Source organism: Callithrix jacchus, chromosome 9 (genome assembly GCF_049354715.1).
Source record: "Callithrix jacchus isolate 240 chromosome 9, calJac240_pri, whole genome shotgun sequence".
NCBI lineage: Eukaryota > Metazoa > Chordata > Mammalia > Primates > Cebidae > Callithrix > Callithrix jacchus.
In genome coordinates, this window is record NC_133510.1 from 3,960,758 (window position 1) to 3,982,534 (window position 21,777).

Consider the following 21,777-nt stretch of genomic DNA (forward strand, 5'->3'; position numbering starts at 1 on the left):
ACCACTGTGCCCAGCTATTGGCCGCATATGTGAATTTGGTATGCATAATAAAATCTCTTTCAATTACATTTATTCAATTCTTGATACTTAAAAATTTTGTCCAAAATTTCTGTAAGATACCCTGATTTCCTTTTTATAAAATGAAAATTTTAATTAAAAAGATAAAAAGAAAATTAAACATGAAATATCTGAACTGAGAAACATCTAGGTCAAAAGTGCTATGAATAGGCACTAAAACTCAAAAAAATGTAATCACTGCTAGAAAACTAGTCAATTGCCTTTTTTTTTTTTGATGTACAGCAAAACCACAATCAGAAGAATTTTTTTTCTTTTGGTCAACTGCTTTTTCTATAAAATATCATTCATTGTATGCTAGAGAACATTTACAAATTTTTAAAATAAATGATTCAAACAAAGGCACAGTTATGGCTGCTTGTATACTGCTTGGAGGTCCCTAAAAATCCTAAAAATGATTAAAAATTTCTACGACTACTTCTTCCTGTGCCTCAGTCTCCCGAGTAGCTGGGATTACAGGTGCATGCCACCACACCCAGCTAATTTTTGCATTTTTAGTAGAGATGGGGTTACACCATGTTGGCCAGGCTGGTCTCAAACTGCTGACCTCAGTGATCCACCCGCCTTGGCCTCCCAAAGTGCTGGGATTACAGGTGGCAGCCACAGCTCCCAGCTTAAACAAAAAAACCTTAAGTTTCAAAGCCTGTAAGGTAAACCAGATAGTCTAAGACTTTTCAGATTATCTCTTTAATCCTGACAACCTCAAAATGTTTTACAATGTAATTTTTGTTTGAATTTAATAACAAATAATTTTTGTGCTTAGGATTTTAAAAAAATAAAACATAAACTTATTAAATGTTACACAGGGTATTTCAAATACTTACATATCTTCAGGCATCCAATGAAGCAAAAGTTTTATCTTCCCAGAATCTTCTTTTCTCTTAGCTATTACCTAATAATGAAATGAAAAAAAAAATCATAAAACAATTTGCAAAACATCATTTTCATGCATTGTTAAAAAAACACTTTTGGGGCTGGGCACAGTGGCTCACGCCTGTAATCCCCACACTTTGGGAGGCCAAGGTGAGTGAATCACAAGGTCAGGAGCTCGAGACCAGCCTGGCCAATGTGGTAAAACCCCATCTCTACTAAAAATACAAAAATTAGCCAGGCATAGTTGCAGGCTCGTGTAATCCCAGCTACTCTGAAGACTGAGGCAGGAGAATCACTTGAACTCAGAAGATGGAGGTTGCAGTGAGCCGAGACAGAGCCACTGCACTCCAGTCTGGGAGACAGGGTAAGACTTCATCTTATTAAAAAATAAAAAAGTGGCTCACACCTGTAATCCCAGCACTTTAGGAGGCCGAGGCGGGCAGATCACGAGGTCAAGAGATTGAAACCATTCTGGCCATGGTGAAACCCCGTCTCTACTAAAAATACAAAAATTAGCCGGGCATGGTGGCACGCGCCTGTGGTCCCAGCTACTCGGGAGGCTGAGGCAGAAGAATCGCTTGAACCCAGGCAGGGGTTGCAGTAAGCCGAGATTGTGCCACTGCACTCCAGCCTGGCGACAGAGTAAGACTCCATCTCAAAAATAAATAAATAAATAGATAGATATAAACGTAAATAAATAAATAAAGGGGGGCCAGGCACAGTGGCTCATGCCTGTAATCCCAGCAGCACTCTGGGAGGCTGAGGCAGGCGGATCACCTGAGGTCACCAGCCTGGCCAACATGGTGAAAACCCATCTCTTATGTTTAAAAAAAAAAAAAAATTATAAAATAAAAAAAACACTTGTAATCAAGAACTTAAGTGTTCATACCCTGGAAAAGATAGTACCGCCACTACATCGTGCTTTGTAGTTCTTCCCTGCTTTGTAGCACTCAAACCTCTCTGTCTTTCCCACAAGGCTGAAAAGCCCATGACATAGGTCTTTTCTTACTCTATGAACCCTTTGGGTCATACCACCTATAGCAGTGTTTAGTATAAAATCAATTAATTAACCGTTTGGAACTCCATTCTAAAAAAATAAACCTAGATTCAGTAAAAGCTCTGTGCTCAAGGATGTTTGTATTACAGGGAACACCGTTATCACTTCAGGCCTAAAAAGGGGAGAGCAAATATCCCAACACTGAGATCTAAGAACTGTACTTGTTAATACCTATTATCTCCAGCCACTGCCGTAACTTATCCGAGTTCAGGTCTCCTTTCTTCTGGACCTCCTCAAGTCATCAAAGCTATTTTCAATACCCAGAAGGCTTTTCCCAAAGTACAAATTCCGTAGTATCACTTTCCTGATAAACTCTTCAACAGTTCCCCTGAGGACTTCTGAAAGGGTCACTCTAAGTGTGGTACAGAACACTCTTCAGGATCTGGCCTCTCTAGGCCTCCGCTGTTCGGGCTTTTCTGCCTTGAACTCCCTTAGCCTCATATTGAGAACAGTTTCCCAAACTATGTGGAACATATAAAAGAAGTATTGGACTGATCTGTAACTGAACGGAACATAACTCTCCAGGCTTTCTGCGCACCAGCAGCATCAATATTTTACAGAAGAACAATTATCATATTCAGATACTATTAGAGTACTGTGCACACAAAAGTAAAATAAAACAAATCCCACTCTACTAAAACTAAAGACTTATTTGTATGAAAACTCTTGTTCACAGCTTTTGGAAGGCTTCCTGAAGGTCCACGTCCTCTGTGGCTCACGCCTGCAATCTCAAAGCATGGGAGGCCAAGGTGGGAGGATCGTGTAAGTGCAGGGGTTCTACACCAGCCTGGGCAACATAGGAAACCCTGTTCCAATACAAAACATTAGCCAGCTGTGGTAGTGTGTGCCTGTTAACACCAGCTACTTGGGAGGCTGAGGTTGACAGGATTACCCGCGCCCAGGAGCTGAGACAGTGTCACTGCACTCCAGGCTGGGAGAAGGTGAGGCCCCACACCATCAAAAAAAAAAAAAAAGAGAGAGAGAGAAAGAAAGGAAATGAAAAAGGTCACTTATTTAAAAAGCGATATACTGCAGAATTACAGTAAAAATCAAGAACAAAAACTGTAACAAGTCTCATTAGGGTATCTCTAATAGCTTTTCAATTGTCTACAAGTTCTGGCTCCGCTTTAAATAAATAACGACTGCAGGGCCGGGCGCGGTGGCTCAAGCCTGTAATCCCAGCACTTTGGGAGGCTGAGGAGGTGGATCACGAGGTCAAGAGATCGAGACCATCCTGGTCAACATGGTGAAACCCCATCTCTACTAAAAATACAAAAAATTAGCTGGGCATGGTGGCGCGTGCCTGTAATCCCAGCTACTCAGGAGGCTGAGGCAGGAGAATTGCTTGAACCCAGGAGGCGGAGGTTGCGGTGAGCCGAGATCGCGCCATTGCACTCCAGCCTGGGTAACAAGAGCGAAACTCCATCTCAAAAAAATAAATAAATAAATAAATAAATAACTACTGCAAATCATTAGATTATATCTACATTTAAGTTTGGTTTATTCAAGAATTGTGACTAGAAACCCCAGTTAATTTATCTATACTCCAAAGTGTGACTTTGGCTCTCTATAACAAATTACTGAACATTCTTTTACATATTCAGAATAAATGTTTAAGTTACATACACTCCCATTTTTTGATTACTCATTTTAACTCAGGCAATTAACCTAAGCAACTACAGGTCTCAGTTAAGTCAAATAAAATTCACATCAAATTTGTACTCCCACCACCTCAGCACTTTCCTGCCTGGCATATGCAGTGTCTGCCATGCGCACACACAACGATACATCTCCTTTTTAGGACACGTGCATTATCACCTTTTCCGCACGGATCCTCCCCCACAGCTCTAATAATGAGTGAAGGGTCTCTTACTCTATGCCTCCAGAATGCTAAGTGCTTACTCTGCATTAGCATAGTACACCATTATTGCCAATCCTTTGTGTGCCTACCTGCTCTCACAGAGTGTGGTAGACAATTCAGTCTCTACCCCAGGTATTTCTAATAAATGCAGAATGCAAGCAGATGATTATAATGGAATACTATGCAGTCATTTCAAACTGGGTTCACACAAACACTAAAAAAACAAGTAACAGGCCTGGCATGGTGGCTCACGCTTGGACTTTGGGAGGCTGAGGTGAGTAGAACGCCTGAGGTCAGAAGTTTGTGACCAGCCTGGCCAACATAGGGAAACCTCATTTCTACTAAAAATACAAAAATTAGCCGGGCGTGGTTGGCGCATGCCAGTAATCCCAGCTACTCGGGAGGATGAGACAGGAGAATTGCTTGAACCTGGGAGGCGGAGGTCCCAACAAGCCACGATCTTGACACTGCATTCAAGCCCGGGCAACAAAGTGAGTGAGACTACATGAGACTATGCATCAAAAAAAAAAAACACACACAAAACAAAACAAGGAGCAATGGTACTAATATCAAAGTAAAAGGCACAAAGTCACACCACATGACTGTGACTGTCCAAAACAAAAGAAAAATGTATACGTTTAAGTAAAACATCCACTAATCTAAACAATTAAAATATGTACTACTCTAAGCAAACCTCAAAACAATAAAAGGAAAAACAAAAACCAGGTTTGCTTTGGCACTGAGATCGTGGCACACAACTTCTTCTACTTTTCTTTATTCTTTTAGTCTTTAATCACCTCAATTTTTCAACAAACTTTTCTCAACTTCATTTGTTTCTTCAAGCCAAGGTGTCACTCTGTCACCCAGGGAGTGCAGTGACATCATCTCGGCTCACTGCAACCTCTGCCTCCTAGGCTCAAGTGTTCTTCCCGCCTCGGCCTCCTGAGTAGCTAGAACCACAAGCGCAGCCACTACGCCTGACTCTGTTCGTTTTTTGTACCGGGGGGTTTCATCATGCTGCCCAGGCTGCTATCAAACTCCTAAGCTCAAGTGATCTGCCCCACCTTGGTCTCCCAAAGTGCTCAAATTACAGGTGTGAGCCCCAACACCCAGCCTCAGCTTCACTTTTAATCATGTATTTTCACAAAAGGAAAAAAACAAAAAGGAATTAAAGAAGCTTTAAATAATCAAACTAAAGCCATGTTATCATTATTAATTAAGGGAAAAAAATGCCATTTGTTTTGCTATCTAAGTATGTAGCTTACCTTAGCCAATCAAAAGCATTCATAGCAGATGAAATTTTTTTTTAAGTCTTTACATTCTTATTACTCACAGAAGTTTCATGTTTTAATCTAGCTTTCTGACTCTGTACTTGTGTCTTCAAAATTCACAACCATTCTCTGCTCCTCAATACGGAGAGCATGCTTGATCCTGTCACGAACACATTTACAACACGTGAAACCACCAAAGGCCATGTTTCTGTTTCGGACACTCTCATAAGAACTTTCGGTCTTACACCGTGAACACCTCAAGGTCTGCATGGGCACACGACACATGCAGATTTTGGTGCTTTCCCAACCTTCCTGGTGTAAAGGTGAACAACCCTAGTTTTGTTAGAGGCTGTATCGTAGGAAAGCCTACAACAGCATGAGTGCCTGCAGACAATGTCCCCGGAAGAGGAAGAAGAAAGTCTCTGAAATATCTTTAAATGAATAAACAGTAAAGAAAAAATACTACTGAGAAGGAAAAGTCTCTAATTTACAACCTAAGCCTCTTATTATGTCCTAGAGTTTTTTACTGTTTTTAGTTGGTTTTATTTTAAATGAAAGGTAGCCCAATAAGTTTTTAGGTTTAAGCTTAAGGAATCTATGCAAGTTAAATGGTACATCAATCTGAACAGCAAGACCTAAAGAAGTGTAAGAAAAGCAGGCCGGGCGCCATGGCTCAGGCCTGTAATCCCAGCACTTTGGGAGGCCGAGGCGGGTGGATCACAAGGTCAACAGATCGAGACCATCTGGCTAACATGGTGAAACCCCACCTCTACTAAATATACAAAAACTTAGCTGGGCGTGGTGGCATGCACCTTTAGTCCCAGCTACCCAAGAGGCTGAGGCAGGAGAATCACTTGAACCCAGGAGGTGGAGATTGCAGTAAGCCAAGATTACGCCACTGCACTCCAGCCTGGCAATAAAGTAAGACTATGTCAAAAAAAAAAAAGCAATATACTTTCCATTTCATTACCAAATTAAGGTAATGCTTAAAATAAAATCAGAAAATAATAATGTTTAACTCTTAAAATTTCCATATAAAGAAAATTAGCACTTTAGTCTTTTAATCATCTTAATCTCAATTTTTTAAATCAAGTTTCAACCACCCAAACAAAATAATGTTACAATGTCATCCTAAAACTCAGTATTAGGACTGAGTAAAAGCAGAAGTTTAAGCAAAAATAAAACACTGTCTCCACTATATAAAAACCTGTAGTAAGGCCAGGCGCAGCAGCTCATGCCTATAATCGCAGAACTTCGGAAGGCTGAGGCAGAAGGATTGCCTGAGCCCAGGAGTTCCACGCCAGCCTGGACAACATGGTGAATCCGTTTCGATTTTTTATTTTTTAAAATATGGGTTAAAAAAAAAAAAAAAAAAGCCTGTAGTCAAATAAATACTCTGATTCTAGACTTGGCAACAAAATTAAATAAAAAGTCCAAACACAGGCCTGGAGATGCCAAAACAAAATACCTCTATAATTAAACAATACATAAAAACAATGCAAGCCGACCAAGCACAGCAGCCAACCAACTGGTAACTAGGATTTTGCTGACCTCTTCTGGAGAAGGCTTGAAAGAAAATATAATGAGGCAAATCAGGCAAACCAAACAGTACCTCATATCCTCTTCTTAATCAACTGTTTCATTATTTGTATTGTTATTTTCTACAAAGGTTACTTTGATAACACAGAAACTTAAATTTGTAGTTAGTACCGGATTTTTTTTTACTACTAACAGAATTGCTTCTGTTTAACATGTAGTGCCTCCATCAACACCTTCCCAGTTCCAGAACTTCGGAGAATTTGCTCACCTAGCTCCTTTCCTTTCTATTGTGTCCAACGAAGACCTTATCTCATTATGGATGTCTCTTCCTTCCACTTTCCTCCCCGAGGAAAAAAAATCATTCTTCAGATTAATCCCACCTTTGTGACTTTCCCTCAGTTAAGATCCCTCAGCCTCCTCACTGTGACTTAACAGTGCATGCACCTCACTCCCTCCTAGGTTTTTAAACTTACAATATATGTAAGTGTCTATGTTCTTATGTCCTCAGAGATGTTTTCTATAGCTAAAAAGCTTTTCATTTTCATAAACTATTTTGATGATCCTGAGCAAACTTTTTATTTTCTCTGTAGACTTCTAATATTATTGCCACTATTTCTGGTTCCCTCATTTTCCTTTTTTTTGGAACCATCTATATTCTTCCCACGGTGAAGCTAAGAATTGCATCAAAAGGAGCGGCTCTAATGAAAGCACATGCAAGTCAGTGCCTCCTTTTCCATGGCGAGTTTATCATAACCACTATTCTCTTATCTGTAGAGATACTAGCTCATTACTAGACCACCATTCTATCAAATCTATGGAACTTGAAATGATTATTTGGTGAGGCCCGACCACTTCAATCCTTACACTTTTCTCATTATTTGCTCTTATTTCCTACGTAATCTCATCCAGTCTGATACCTATAAATACCACAAATATACTAAATTCTCCCGTATTTTCTGTCTGTAGCCACATCTCTGACCTCTGAGCTCTAAACATACCCATCAGCCTAAGAGGCAGAACCACTGAATGCCCTACAGGCCTCTAAATGTGTCCAAATTAGAGCTCTTGATATTCCTCCTCCCCAGTCTGCTTGCCTGAGAGCCTCCACGGAAACTCCATTCATTTGGCCAGCTGCCCAGGCCAAATGCCTTGGCATTGCTGTTGCCTCCCATTCTAAAACCCAGTATCTATCCAGAAGTCTTGTCCACAGGAACTCCAAGATAACCAGAATCCACGCCTCAACTCCACTGCAAACATTCCAGTTGAAGCCACTCTCATTCTCACTTGAAATACTGAAAAGACAAACCCCACTTCACTCTTACCCTTGACTTTCTACAATTTGTTCTCAACACAGAAACTAAAGCGAATGTCTTAAAGCCCACACGAGGGAAAACACAACAGTGGACTTCTAGGGCAGCAGGTGGAGGTAGGAATGCACTACAAAGCTACAGCAGGAAACCACAGTGCTGGTATTGTTCTAGCGGAACCGTGGGGCCTGCCTCAGTGACTGCAACTTCCAAAACTCACAGAATGGGTCACGTTCAATGGGTGCAGTTTATTATATAGAAATTATACCTCAGTAAAAACTGACAGCAAGTTTCTTTACTAAGAGAGAAATAGGCTGGACGCAGTGGCTCATGCCTGTCATCCTGGCACTTTGGGAGGCCGAGGCATGCAGATCATGAAGTCAGGAATTTGAGACCAGCCTGGCCAACATGGTAAAACTTCGTCTTCTACTTAAAAAAAAAAATAGCCTGGTACGGTGGCAGGCGCCTGGAGACTGAGGCAGGAGAATTGCTTGAACCCAAGAGGCGGAGGTTGCAATGAGCTGAGAGCACACCACTGCACTCCAGCCTGTATGACAGAGCAAGACTCCATCTCAGGGGAAAAAACGAGAGAGAAAGAAAAGGGCCGGGCATGGTGGCTCACACTTGTAATCCCAGCACTTTGGGAGGCCAAGGTGAGCAGATCACTTGAGGTCAGGAGTTCAATACCAGCCTGGCCAACATGGCAAAACCCCATCTCTATTAAAAATACAAAAATTAGCTGGGCACGGGGCACTAATTTAGTAGTAGTCCCGGCTACTGGAGAGGCTACAGCACAAGAATCACTTGAACCTCGGAGGCAGAGGTTGCAGTGAGCTGGTATGCTGCCACTGCACTCAGGCCTAAATGACAGAGAGACAGTCTCAAAAATATAAAAATGAAAATATTATTTAAAAAACTAGGCCAGGCACAGTGGCTCACTCCAGCACTCTGGGAGGCCAAGGCAGAAGGATGGCTTGAGCCCAGGAGTTTAAGAGCAGCCTGGGCAACATAGCAAAACTTTGTTTCTACAAAAAAATAATACAAATAATAAAAAAAATTAAAAATCAAAAAATTAGCCAGGCCTGGTGGTGCGCTCCTATAGATCAAATTACTTGGGAGACTGGGGCGAGAGAACTGCTTGAGCCCAGGAGTTTAAGGCAACAGTGAGCCAGGATCATACCACCACATTACACCATGGGTGACAGAGTGAGACTCTGTCTCAAGAAAAAAAAAAAAAAAAAATCACTAAATCAGACCATGTCTACTCGACTCCCTTCAATGGCTTCCCATCTCACACAGAATAAAAGCCAAGATCTTAGTCCAACCAAGCTTCTCCCAATTACCTCTCAAACTTAACTTCCACTCTCTCTTCTCCGCTTGTTCCCCGCAGCTACACTGTCTACTCTGCCTATTCACTGTTTTTCTAATATACCCAACATACTCCCATGTAAGGATGTTTCATCTGATCTTCCCTCTGGATGAAATGCTTATCCCCCACTAATAATGGCATGGTTTATGCCCTCGTTGCGAGGTTTTACGATTTTACTAATTTATCTTGTTTAACCGTGTCTCCTCCGTTAGAGTAGGGGTATGTTATTTTTTGTTTGTTTGGTTGGTTTTAATCTGTTTTGTTCACCGCTATATCATTAGTGCCTGGCTCACAGGAAGTGCTCAGTATTTAAGTGAATGCACAAAATAGCTCTAATGCCACACTCTAGACATGGTGACATCTTACTGACCTCTTTAAAAAAAAAAAAAAACTAATTACAGACTTACCATAAAACTGTGTTCCCAAATTTCAAAAGAGGACTTCAACCAGCCTTGCTGAGCAAGGCCCTAATCACGCTGAATCGCCATAAAATCCCCAGAGCAGCCATATTAACTCTTTCTAGTCTGCAAACCCTATAATATTTTCCTCCCCAACTGTTTCATCCTTATTTAGATAACTATATTTCCTATGCTCTTTAAAAGAAAATAAGGACATCTTTCCTCAGACTCATGTCTCCATGTCTTCCAATCTCAGAAAAAGTTTCCTTTTCTTTGCATCTAATTTTCTACTTTCTTGCCTTTGACTCCAAATTTTGTTCTTTACTCTCTCCTTTATATCCTTATCTAATTTCCAAAATACACAATTCTACCCTAAATACTTTAAAACTTGAGTAGAATGTACTGATACCTAACTATTGCTCCATTTTCTATCTTGCTTTTTTTAAATAAAGTTATTTAATAGTGTCCATTTAGTTGGTATATTTGCTGCCAATCAATTGGCAACACAAGGAGGGACAAAGGGTAAGCTCCTTACCAGGCTCCCATGCCCAGGCTGAAGCAGGATCTATCTTCCCTGTAAGTATCACACATATCAATCTAAATACCACAAGAGCTCTCATCCTGGAATCACTGAATGGGTTTGGGGTAAAGGTCCATAAACCCTATGTAACAACAACACACAACTATACTGATCACACTAGGAAAGGTAATACAACCTTTACAGTCCCTAGTTTCACCACCTGAAAAGTTCAAGTTAGGGCACAAACACTGGTTATGTGGTAACTAAAAACACAAATTAATTTACATAATACATTTAAAAACTTACATTATGTCAAGCATGCCTCCATTTACATTTAGTCCATAAACAAGACAAGGTTAGCCTGGGCAACATGGCAAGACCCTCCCTCTACAAAAAATAAAAATAAAAAAGTTAGCCAGGTGTGGTAGCTCCTGGCTACTCAGCTACTCAGCGTGGTCCCAGCTGTACTCAGAAGGCTGAGGAGGGGGAATCTCCTAAATCCAGGAGATCAAGGCTACAGTGAGCCATGTTTGTGCCACTGCACTGCAGCCTGGTGATAAGAGTAAGACCCTGTCTTGGAAAGGGAAAGGAAGACAAAGGATGTCAGCAGGCCATGATGGCTCACACCTGTAATCCCAGCACTTTGGGAGGCCGAGGCGGGTGAATCATGAGGTCAAGAGATCGAGACCATCCTGGTCAACATGGTGAAACCACGTCTCTACTAAAAATACAAAAAATTAGCTGGGCATGGTGGCGCGTGCCTGTAATCCCAGCTATTCAGGAAGCTGAGGCAGGAGAATTGCCTGGACCCAGGAGGCGGAGGTTGTGGTGAGCCGAGATCGCGCCATTGCACTCCAGCCTGGGTAACAAGAGGGAAACTCCGTCTCAAAAAACAAAAACAAAAACTATATATATATTAAAAATAAATGTTTAAAAAAAAAAACCCAAGGATGTCCCCTCTGACCGTTCCTATTCCACCTAGTACTAGAAGTCCTAGCTAGAGCAATCAATCAGGTAAAATCAATAAAAGGCATCCAAATAGGAAAAGAGGAAATCAAATTATTTCTCTTCACTGACACTATGATTTACACCTAGAAAACCCTGAAGATTTCACCAACATCTCATAAGCCTGATTAACAACTTTGGCAAAGTCTCAGGATACAAAAATCAGTAGCATTTCTCCACACCAGTTACACTCTAGCTGACAACCAAATCAGGAATGCAATGCCGTCTACCATAAGCAGCACCGCACTCCCGCCCACACACCCACACACACACTCTCCCCCCGCCACCCAAATTCAATAAATGGCACTGCAGAAACTGGCTGACCATATGCCAAAGAATGAAACTGGATCCTTACTGAACTCTAACCGTATAAAAAATTAACTCAAGATGGGCTGGGCACGGTGGCTCACACCTGTAATCCCAGCACTTTGGGAGGCTAAGGCAGGTCTATTACTTGAGGTCAGTTCAATACCAGCCTGGCCAACATGCAGAAACCCTACCTCTACTAAAAATACAAAAATTAGCAGGGTGTGGTAGCATGCACCTATAATCTGGCTACTTAGGAGTCTGAGGGAGGGGGATCACTTGAACCTAGGGGGTGGGGGGTTGCACTGAACCTAGATCGTGCCAGGGCACTCTAGTCTGGGCAACAGAGCAAGAATCTGTCTTAAAAAAAAAAAAAGTATGTACAAAAGAAAGAGAGGAAAGCTATATATAATTATACAATTGGAAAGTAAGTAAGGACACCTCCAACTGCCTTGAATAGTGGAATCCAAAGATGCTCTGCCAGGCCTTTATATAAAGTAACACGGTGTTGCATATGACCTACTCAAAGCCTCCCACACAAATCCGGTATGATGTAAACAGTTGTTACACTGTACTTTTTAATTTGTATTATCTTTATTGTGGTGCTTCTCCCCGGAAATATTACCAATCTGTGGGTGGTTGGAATCATGGTCGCAGAACCTGTGGATACGGAGGGACAACTGCATGAGAAGTAAACAGGAAATGCAGAAACACCTCATTATTATAGAGATTCAAACCACACAAGATACTAGTATCAATGAGGACCTTTGTATTTCAATTCTCATGCATTTTTCAATTGAAATATTAAAAAGTAACCCATATTTAGTGCGCGCGCACGTGTGTGTGTGTGTGTGTGTGTGTGTGTGGTTTTTTTAAAGACAGGATCTCACTTTGTAGCCCAGGCTGGAGTGCAGTGCTGCAATCACAGCTTGCTGCAGCCTTGACCTCCTGGGCTCAGCCAATCCTCCCACCTCAGCCAGTACTACAGGTGCACACCAATAGGCTCGGCTCATTTTTTGCATGCTTTTGTAGACACAGGGTTTTGCCATATTGTCCAAGCTGGTATTGAATTCCTAGGTTCAATCTGCCTGCCTGCCCTGGCCTCCCGAAGTGCTAGGATTATAAGTGTGGGCTACCACGCCTGGCTGTATTTTTTGTGGTTTTTTCTTTTTTTGAGGTGAAGTTTCGCTCTCGCTGCCCAGGCTACAGTGCCGTGGCGCCATCTCAGCTCACCGCACCCCCATCCCCCACCCCCCACCTCCTAAACTCAAGCAATTCTCCTCTCTCAGCCTCCCAAGTAACTGGGATTACAGGTGTTACCACCATGCCTGGGTAATTTTTGTATTTTTAGTAGAGGCAGGGTTTCCCCACATTTGCCAGGCTGGTCTCAAACTCCTGGCCTCAGGTGATCTGCCCACCTCAGCCTTTCAAAATGCTGGGATTGCAGACACTGCACCCAGCCTGTATTTTGTATTCTGACAGCCAAAATTAAACACATACTTTTCAGATATTAGAATCACCAAAAGTGTGGTCTATAATGTATGTTTATTAACTTACTGACACCAATCTGCACCAATCTAAAAATGACTGAAGAACAAAATGACAAGAGGCATGGAAGAAAGAACAACTCTCTGTTGTAACCCTCTGTTGTAACAGCTAGATTTTCCGCTTTTTCAAAGTCGGGTACTTTCCTTCCACATTGGCAACACAGTCATTCAACAATTACACCGAGTGCCTGCCACACGCCAGGCAAAATTCTAGGCACGTGGGACACATGAGGGGAACACGAGAGGCTAAAATCCTTTCCTCACAAAGCTCTAATCGCAAATATAACCTTATTTTCTGTTTAACAAACATTGGACGGGTGTGTGGGGTAAGAAGGGGTGGCTCCAAGCAGTAAACAGAAAGGTGAATGAAACTTCTTAGAGCTAAAAGGAGTCTAAAATTCTAATTGTGCAAGTGAGCAGCCTAGGTCAGAAAGACACCTCATCTACCTAGTGTCAGAATCCAGCAGTACCCAGTAGCACTATACGACCTGTCACCGCATTACTCCTAAGCAGCTCAAAGTAAGGCTAACATATTCAGTTTGATCACAAACATGTAAAATTATAGGAGATATGTGCTTTACAACCAATAATACAAGCAATATTTTCAGTATTGATAAAGCAAAAGGTCTTGTGATATTTGTTAAATTGTATTTTCTTAATTGAGAGATTTAGAAATGATTGTGAGAATATATTTTTGCAAAGCTTTATATTTAATTAGAAAAAATGAAAGAATACTTACAGTACTATGAAAAACGACACTGTGTCCCTTCCCTAAACTTTCTATATGAGCTGAGAGGTTAAAGCATATGGCTCGATGTCTTATCGCATCCAGTGTTTGTGCATCGAAGAAATCATGTGGTCGTGCTGAAAGTCAACATAAGAACATAAAGAATATTTAGAAAAGCATAACTAATATGTAATAAACACCGAAATAATTAACAAGTACGTATCAATAGCATTTATATTCAAGATATTATCTGCTAACAAAACATGGACTCTAGATGAGAAGGCTAACATAGGAAAGCATTGTTTCAAATGAGTGAATGCAGGTTACTTCTGACCTTCGGTGTGTTAAGTTCTGACCTCAAACCTCGTATTTCCACGTCTCAGCTACTTTACTTTCCATAAAATTTTATCTTTTACTCCAACATCTCTCCTCAGCATAAGGGTCTCAAACTCATCATTGTCAAACATACAAAATAAATCTCATGACCATTTTGTACTGCCATGGAATTTCAACTTGTACAGATCTGACAATACAGTATTATTTTGAAGTTTGTGGGTTTTTTTTGAGACAGAGTCTCACTCCTTCACCCAGGATGAAGTGCAGTGGCGCCATCTCAGCTGACTGCAACCTCCGCCTCCCAGGTTCAAGTGATTCTCGTGCCTCCGCCTCTGGGGTAACTGAGACTACACGCGTGCAGCATCATGCGAGACTGATTTTTGTGTTTTAAGTAGAGACAGGGCTTCACCATGTTGGCCGGGCTAGTCTCCAACTCCAGGACTCATGTGATCCGCCCACCTCAGCCTCCAAAAGTGCTAGGTATACCAGCATGAGCCACTGTACCCAGCCTATTTTGAGGTTTTTGACAAGTATTTTCTTGATTATGAACAACTATTTGAACAATTATCTAATAAAATTACAAACAAATTTTTGGAGGCCAATCAGTCCACCAAAGCTACCAATCAACTCCACCAGTTATCCGCTGTGTGACTGTGGGCAAACTACTTAACCTTCATTGCACTGTGTATTATTTGTAAAATGGAAATTATCCTAATGATTTTCAATTGTAGGTAAATAAAACAAATGCATATAAAAAATGCCTTACAAATCATAAGGCCATTTATATTAATAAGTTATATAACTGGATTTTTTTCTTTTTCTTTTAGATACAGAGTCTCCCTCTGCTGCCCAAGGTGCTACAGTCCAGTGGTGTGATCATGGCTCACTGCAGCCTCAAACTTCTGGGCTCAAGTGATTCTCCTGCCTCAGCCTCTTAAGTAGTTAGGACTAGGGGCATTAACTATTTTTTAAAATAAACTGTTTCACATATATAGAATAGGCAATATTTTAGTGTAATCACACAAAAAGAATTATACACTGAAGATTTAATTTGGTAAGAACATTTTTCACATTTCAATTTTCATCCTACTATTATAAATTGTTCTATTCCTATTCCTGATAAGAAAGTTGCCCAAAATAAAGAAAATAAGTTGATTATTTACATTTGTGGAGTATACTAATACATGTAATTTTTCAATATCTGTAATTGAAAATTCAATTTTACTAATAAAAGAGTTGGCTCGATTCCCTGGTACAGCATATTCTGAATTACATATATGCTGATTTCTCACACTATGGCTATTCAAAGAGTTCTCAGAACATCTACACAAATCCACCAAAGGTTTTATGGGGGAATATTTTCACCAGCTGGCACATTAAATGAACATACCTAAAAAAACAGCTCTTTCCCCTAGATATTTCCTCAACAAAAAATAAAAACACCGTCTAGTAATAAACTAGCAGAACCCAAAAGACTAAGAATGCAGTGATACCAGAAAATCAGAAAGAAAAAGTACTTGATATTTGCAGGGGTGTGCAGGGAGAGTTCTGAGAAACAAATCACCTTCCTATTAGATCGGTGGCTACTCAAAAAAAAAAAAAATGTGTACTTTCTTCAAGCTCCTCAAATATATGCTTTTTCCTAAGAAGATTAAACACTTGGGGAAAATAACTCATCACTCTACGTTACTCAAACTGACCACTCCTCGCTCAAAGTTAAACACTGAAGCCATCATTTAAATTCACGCTAATAAAAGGAGTGCTCGATCTTCAGGCTATGCATTTAGCCTCTAACCACATCATCTCCAGTGTAACCACCAAGAATACGAACTGGAACAGCAGTCTCCAAAGCAGGTGTATGCCATGGTCCATCAGAGGAAGCAAATAAAATAATGCTTTCGTTAACTTTTCCTCTCGTCCTTTGCCAATATTCTTTCTCAGCAACTTTGTGTGAATGCGCTCTAGCAAGTACTGCCCGTATACAATGTATAAACTACAAACAGTAAGGCCATGTGCTCATCATTTTTCTTTAACTAATAAGACACACAGTTTAAAACATCTTTGGGGCTAGACACGGTGGCTCATGCCTATAATCCCAGCACTTTGGGAGGCCGAGGAAGGTGGATCACTTGACACTAGAGAAGTTTGAGACTCAGTGGCCAACATGGTAAAACCCCGTCTCTACTAAAAATACAAAACTTAGCCAAGCGTGGTAGTGCACGCCTGTAGTCCCAGCTGCTCTAGGGAGCTGAAGCACAAGGACTGATTGCTCCTGGAAGGCAGTGGTTGCAGTGAGCCAAGGTCACGCCACTGCACCCCAGCCTGGGCAACAAAGTGAGACTCTGTCTCAAAAAACAAAGACAAAACAAAGCAAAAAGTTTGAAAGATCACAGACTGACAACCTAACATTACAGGTTGCTGTGAGCCAAGGTCATGCCACTGCACCCCAGCCTGGGCAACAAAGTGAGACTCTGTCTCAAAAAACAAAGACAAAACAAAGCAAAAAGTTTGAAAGATCACAAACTGACAAGCTAACATTACAGGCTGCTGTGAGCCAAGGTCATGCCACTGCACCCCAGCCTGGGCAGTAAACGCAACACTCAATCTCAGAAAAAAAAAAAAAAGATTTCTCTTCTCAGGTATAATGATGGGTTGTATAGAAAAATATCTTTATTCTTAGGAGATGCATCTTAAGAATTTTGGATATGGCCAGGAGCAGTGGCTCACGCCTATAATCCCATAACTTTGGGATGCGGAGGTGGGCAGATCACTAGAGGTCAGGAGTTCGAGACTAGTCTGACCAACATGGTGAAATCTCCTCTCAACTAAAAATGCAAAAATTAGCCAGGCATGGTGGAGCATGCCTGTAATCCCAGCTACTCAGGAGGCTGAGGCAGAAGAATCCCTTGAACCCGGGAGGTAGAGGTTGCAGTGAGCCAAGATCGCACCACTGCCCTCCAGCCTGGGCAACAGAGCAACACTCCATTTAAAAAAAAAAAGAAAAAATTGGGTCCATGACCAAAAAAGTATACAGGTAGGGAGATAAAACAAATGAACCATATTGGTAAATCTCTAACAGAAGAGCATTACAAGTATTTATCATACTATTCTTTCCACTTTACTTTGATGTAAAAAAAAAAAAAAAAGCATTAAAAATATATTTTTTAAAATTTTAAATAGAAATTTTATCAGGCTGGGTGCAGTGATTCACACCTGTAATCCCAGCACTTTGGAAGGCTGAGACAGGTGGACCATTTGAGTTCAGGAGACCAGCCTGGGCAGCAAGACAAAAACCCATTTCTACCAAAACAAAACAAACAAAAAAATAAAAATAAAAAAACAAAAATGAGCCAGGTATAGTGGTGTGTGCCTGTAGTCCCAGCTACCTGGAGGGCTGAGGTGGGAGGATCACCTGAGCCCAGGAGGTCAAGGCTTCAGGGAGTCCTCATTGCACCATTGTATTCTGCCTGGGAAACAGAGTGAGACCCTGTCTCAGAAAAAACAAACAAAAAGGATTTTTTAAAAAAAAAACAAATTTTATCAAACAGAAAATTACATTTGCTAAATAGCAGCTCTGCTATTTTTAGGGTATTTTTTCACAGTTATGTAAAAACTATCTTCTTGAATTACATGAGGAAGATACTAGACAAGGTTAAACTTCTACAGAGAGTATCTTTTTAAAGAAAGAGCGAACTGCAGCAGCTGGAACCATGCTAATTCAAATCACAGCACTGTCTTAACAATGCTCTCCACAACAGTTGAAAAGGCCTTGGATTCTTTTTAAAGTTCATAAAGTAATATATTCAGGACTAACCCCATTTTCCCCAATAAAACATAACAAAAGGTATTTTCATCCACCACCTCTCTCTGCCAACTGCCCCTGCACAGCCTGCCTTACTAGCTAAGTTAGTAAGAGGAAAAACAGCATGGTCAAAAGAAACATTCTTAAGCCAGCGCTGATAATTTGTTTCTAAGCAAGAACTGGGTATTTAACTGAACCTGTCTTCTCTTTACAAAACAAAGAGTAGCAAATTGCATAGATAATGCCAAGTATATAATGGGAAAAGCCAGAAAATTTTAATGATTACTGTGTATACACTGAGACCAAAATAATAACGAATCACCGGTGGAAAAGTTACCTGGTTTTTGAGTACCATAACATAAATTTAGCAATTTTCTATGTGCAACTGCAAGCTACTCAATATTAATCCAAGTAAAATGACTACAATGTTATTTCTGCTTTATAAAGGAGGTCAAAATGTTGATTAAAAAATAAACATGTTTAACAAAAAGAAGCTTAAGGCCAGGTGTGGCAGTGGCTCATGCCTGTAATCCTAGCACTTTGGGAGGCTGAAGTGGGAGGATCACTTGAGCCCAAGAGTTCAAGACCAGCCTGGACAACACAGAGAGACCCGAATCTCTTCAAAATAAATATATATATATAAGAAGCCAGGCATGGTGGCTCAGGCCTGTACACCCAGCTGCTTGGTAAGCTGGGGTGGGAGAACTGAGTCTGAAGCTGAAGTCATAATCTCACTACTGCATTCCAGCCTGGGCAACAGTAAGACCCTGCCTTAAAAAAAGGCAACAAAGAAATCTAACAGAGGTTTTTAAAAGTTTACTTTTCTCAGTTAATGAGGTAGAAAAAAAATTAAATAAAAGAAGTTTACTTTTCACTTCTGGTTTGTTCTTTCGTCCGCTGTAACTCTGTACTAACAAAAAGACTGCCATGTTTTAGAGACTAACTTCACAGTCTGTAATTAGTGTCTGGAGTCGTGTCTATACCAATCAATCCCAAAAGAAAGGGTAAAGTACAATCTATATTTTCTTTCCAATTACCCTTAGAGTGGACTCCCTTTCAGTAACAGCTTCATTCACTCATTGGTATTTCTTCATTGAGAATATACAGTTAAAACTAACCAGCTGACACAGAGAATCAATCAGCAGCTACACTCTGAGGTTTCAAAGTGTGTTCCTGCTCCCAACATCTATAAGCCTTCTCATCTAATTATTTTCTATCTAAACATCAAGGATCCATTTTTGGTAAGTAAGCACATAATCGCTGCATGTATGTTACAATAGACTAGGTACTATGACAAACATTACATTCAAATTGTTTTGCCATCAGCCAGGTACAGTGGCTCACGCCTGTAATCCCAGCACTTTGAGCACCTTGAGAGACTGAGACAGGTAATCCACCTGAGGTCAGGAGTTCGAAGCCAGCCTGCCCAACATAGTGAAACCCCACCTCGTGCCACTACACTCCAGCCTGGGTGACAAGGAGATTCCATCTCCAAAAAAAAAAGTATTTTGCTTTCCACATGCAGTTTTGTGGGGTTTTTTTTGTTTGTTTGTTTGTTTGGTTGGTTTTTTTTTTGAGACAGGGTCTCATTGTTTCCCAGGTTCAAGCATGGTGGCACGATCACAGCTCACTGCGCCTCTACCTCCCACTTCAGGTACACACATGACTTTGGGGTAGGGTTTCACCACGTTTGGCCAGGATGGTCTCGATCTCCTGACCTTGTGACCCACCCGCCTTGGCCTCCCAAAGTGCTGGGATTACAGGTGTGAGCCACCGCGCCCGGCATGGGTAGATGGGCTATTTAACTTTTACTTGATAGATACTTTTATTTCATATTTAACATGTTCAAATTTTCTAAAATATTTCTAGAAATACCAATATTATTGTATTTTAAATGTTCTTATTTTAGAAGAGAATCGGAGTAGCTCCAGAATCTAATTCTATACAGTTTACATTTGAAGGCCACGTATACTCCCTTAGCTACTAGAACATGTGCCACTGAATTCTCACACTGACAGACGGTTATCCTACCCGTTTATTACTTTTAATAGAAAGAAGTAAGAGGAGCTGACATTCAAAGTGGATTTGCATAAAATCCTAAGATATCTTTTAAAACCATCAAATATATACATATTCTCTGAGTGTAACACTTACGTAATGAGCGTCGTCTTTTGTTCTTTAATTTCCTCCTTTTGTTCATTCCAGCTTTAGAAGGAGATTCTTCTTTGGCCTTTGGCTGGCTAGAAACTTTTGAGGAGTTCTGCTGACTGAAGTGTGTGGGTACATGGCGAGCTAGCCCTCCCTGAGAAGCAAAGCTGGCATTGCAGCCACCAACAACACACTAAAAGAAAATAAGAGAGAAATAGTATCAGGCATGCTGTGTAGTGCATGACAGGAATACAAATGAGCGAATTTTAGTATTTTCAGACCTAATTCCAGAAAGGAAGCATGAGGAACTAAGTAGTCTTTTCACTTCATAGAGCGAATTTTAGTATTTTCAGACCTAATTCCAGAAAGGAAGCATGAAGAACTAAGTAGTCTTTTCACTTTATATAACTTAAACTTGGTTAAGAAGTTTCATGACCTGCTAGTTTACCGCTATTTCCACTATACGTAATACAAAAATAGTGAGATCGTCTTCCTACAAAAATCTGATTTTGAATTAATCATTTTTAAGCAGTTTTTGTGACAAAGAATTAGATATCCTAACAGTGACTAGGGTTCCTAAATTATTGTTATTATTTTTTGGAGACAGAGTCCCTCTATTGCCCAGGCTGGAGTGCAGTGGCACAATCTCTGCCTTCCTGGTTCAAGCAATTCTTGTGCCTCAGCCTCTCAACAAGTAGCTGGGATTACAGGTGCGCGCTGCCATGCCCAGCCACTTTTTGTATTTTCAGTAGAGATGAGATTTCGCCATGTTGGCCAGGTGGTCTCGAACTCCTGGCCTCATGTGATCTGCCTACCTTGGCCTCCTACTAAAATGCTGGGATTACAGGTATGAGCCACCCTGCCCAGATGGAATTCTGGACTTCCCCCCGCCCCGACCTTTTTTTTTTTTTTTTTTTTTTTGAGATGTAGTTTTGCTTTTGTTGCCAGGCTGGAGTGCAATGGAGCGATCTCAGTTCACAGCAACTTCCACCTCCCAGGTTCAAGCAGTTCTGCCTCAGCCTCCCAAGTAGCTAGGATTACAGACTTGCGCCACCATGCCCGGCTAATTTGGTATTTTTAGTAGAGATGGGGTTTCTCCATTTGGTCAGGCTGGTCTCAAACTCCCGACCTCAGGCAATCCTGAGGTCTCCCAATCACCTCGGCCTCCCAAAATGCTGGGATTACGGACATGAACTACTGCACTCAACGAGAATCCTGTATTTTTAAAGTATTTTTCTTTTGAAACATGCTACTTCAAACCCTTTAGCAGCCTTCTTAATGTTATACGCTATTAAAACAGACAGCAGAAAAGTGCAATATTGACTTTTTAATTTATTTGGGGTTTTGGGTTTTTTTTTGTTTTGTTTTGTTTTTTTGAGACAGGGTCTCAGTCTGTCATCCAGGCTGGAGTGCAGTGGCATGATCACGGCCTCAACCTCCCAGGCTCAAGTGATCATCCCACCTCAGCCTTCCAGGTAGCTGATACTATAGGCACATGCCACCACACTCAGCTAATCTGTTGTTGCTGCGCTTTTTGTAAAGATGGGGTTTCACCATGTTGCCACTGCACCCTAGCCTGGGCAACAGAGTGAGACTCTGTCTCAAACAAACAGAAAAACAGAACTCACTTTCCTCA

The 21,777-nt window shown here is 41.0% G+C and overlaps 1 protein-coding gene across 5 annotated transcripts in view; it reads right to left on the reverse strand.

Moving 5' to 3' along the window:
- AEBP2 (AE binding protein 2) overlaps window positions 1-21,777 on the reverse strand; it is a 115,144-nt gene that overhangs the window by 47,367 nt on the left and 46,000 nt on the right. For all 5 annotated transcript variants that reach the window (XR_008473585.2, XM_035255194.3, XM_035255195.3 and 2 more), the window contains exons 4-6: window positions 20,148-20,334; window positions 13,868-13,992; window positions 900-967 (exon numbers count right to left, since the gene is read on the reverse strand). Coding sequence is in view for 4 of the 5 variants with exons in the window: in XM_035255194.3 (XP_035111085.2) it covers window positions 900-967; window positions 13,868-13,992; window positions 20,148-20,334 (380 nt within the window). In the remaining variant the exon portion in view is untranslated. The remainder of the gene's footprint in view (window positions 1-899; window positions 968-13,867; window positions 13,993-20,147; window positions 20,335-21,777) is intronic.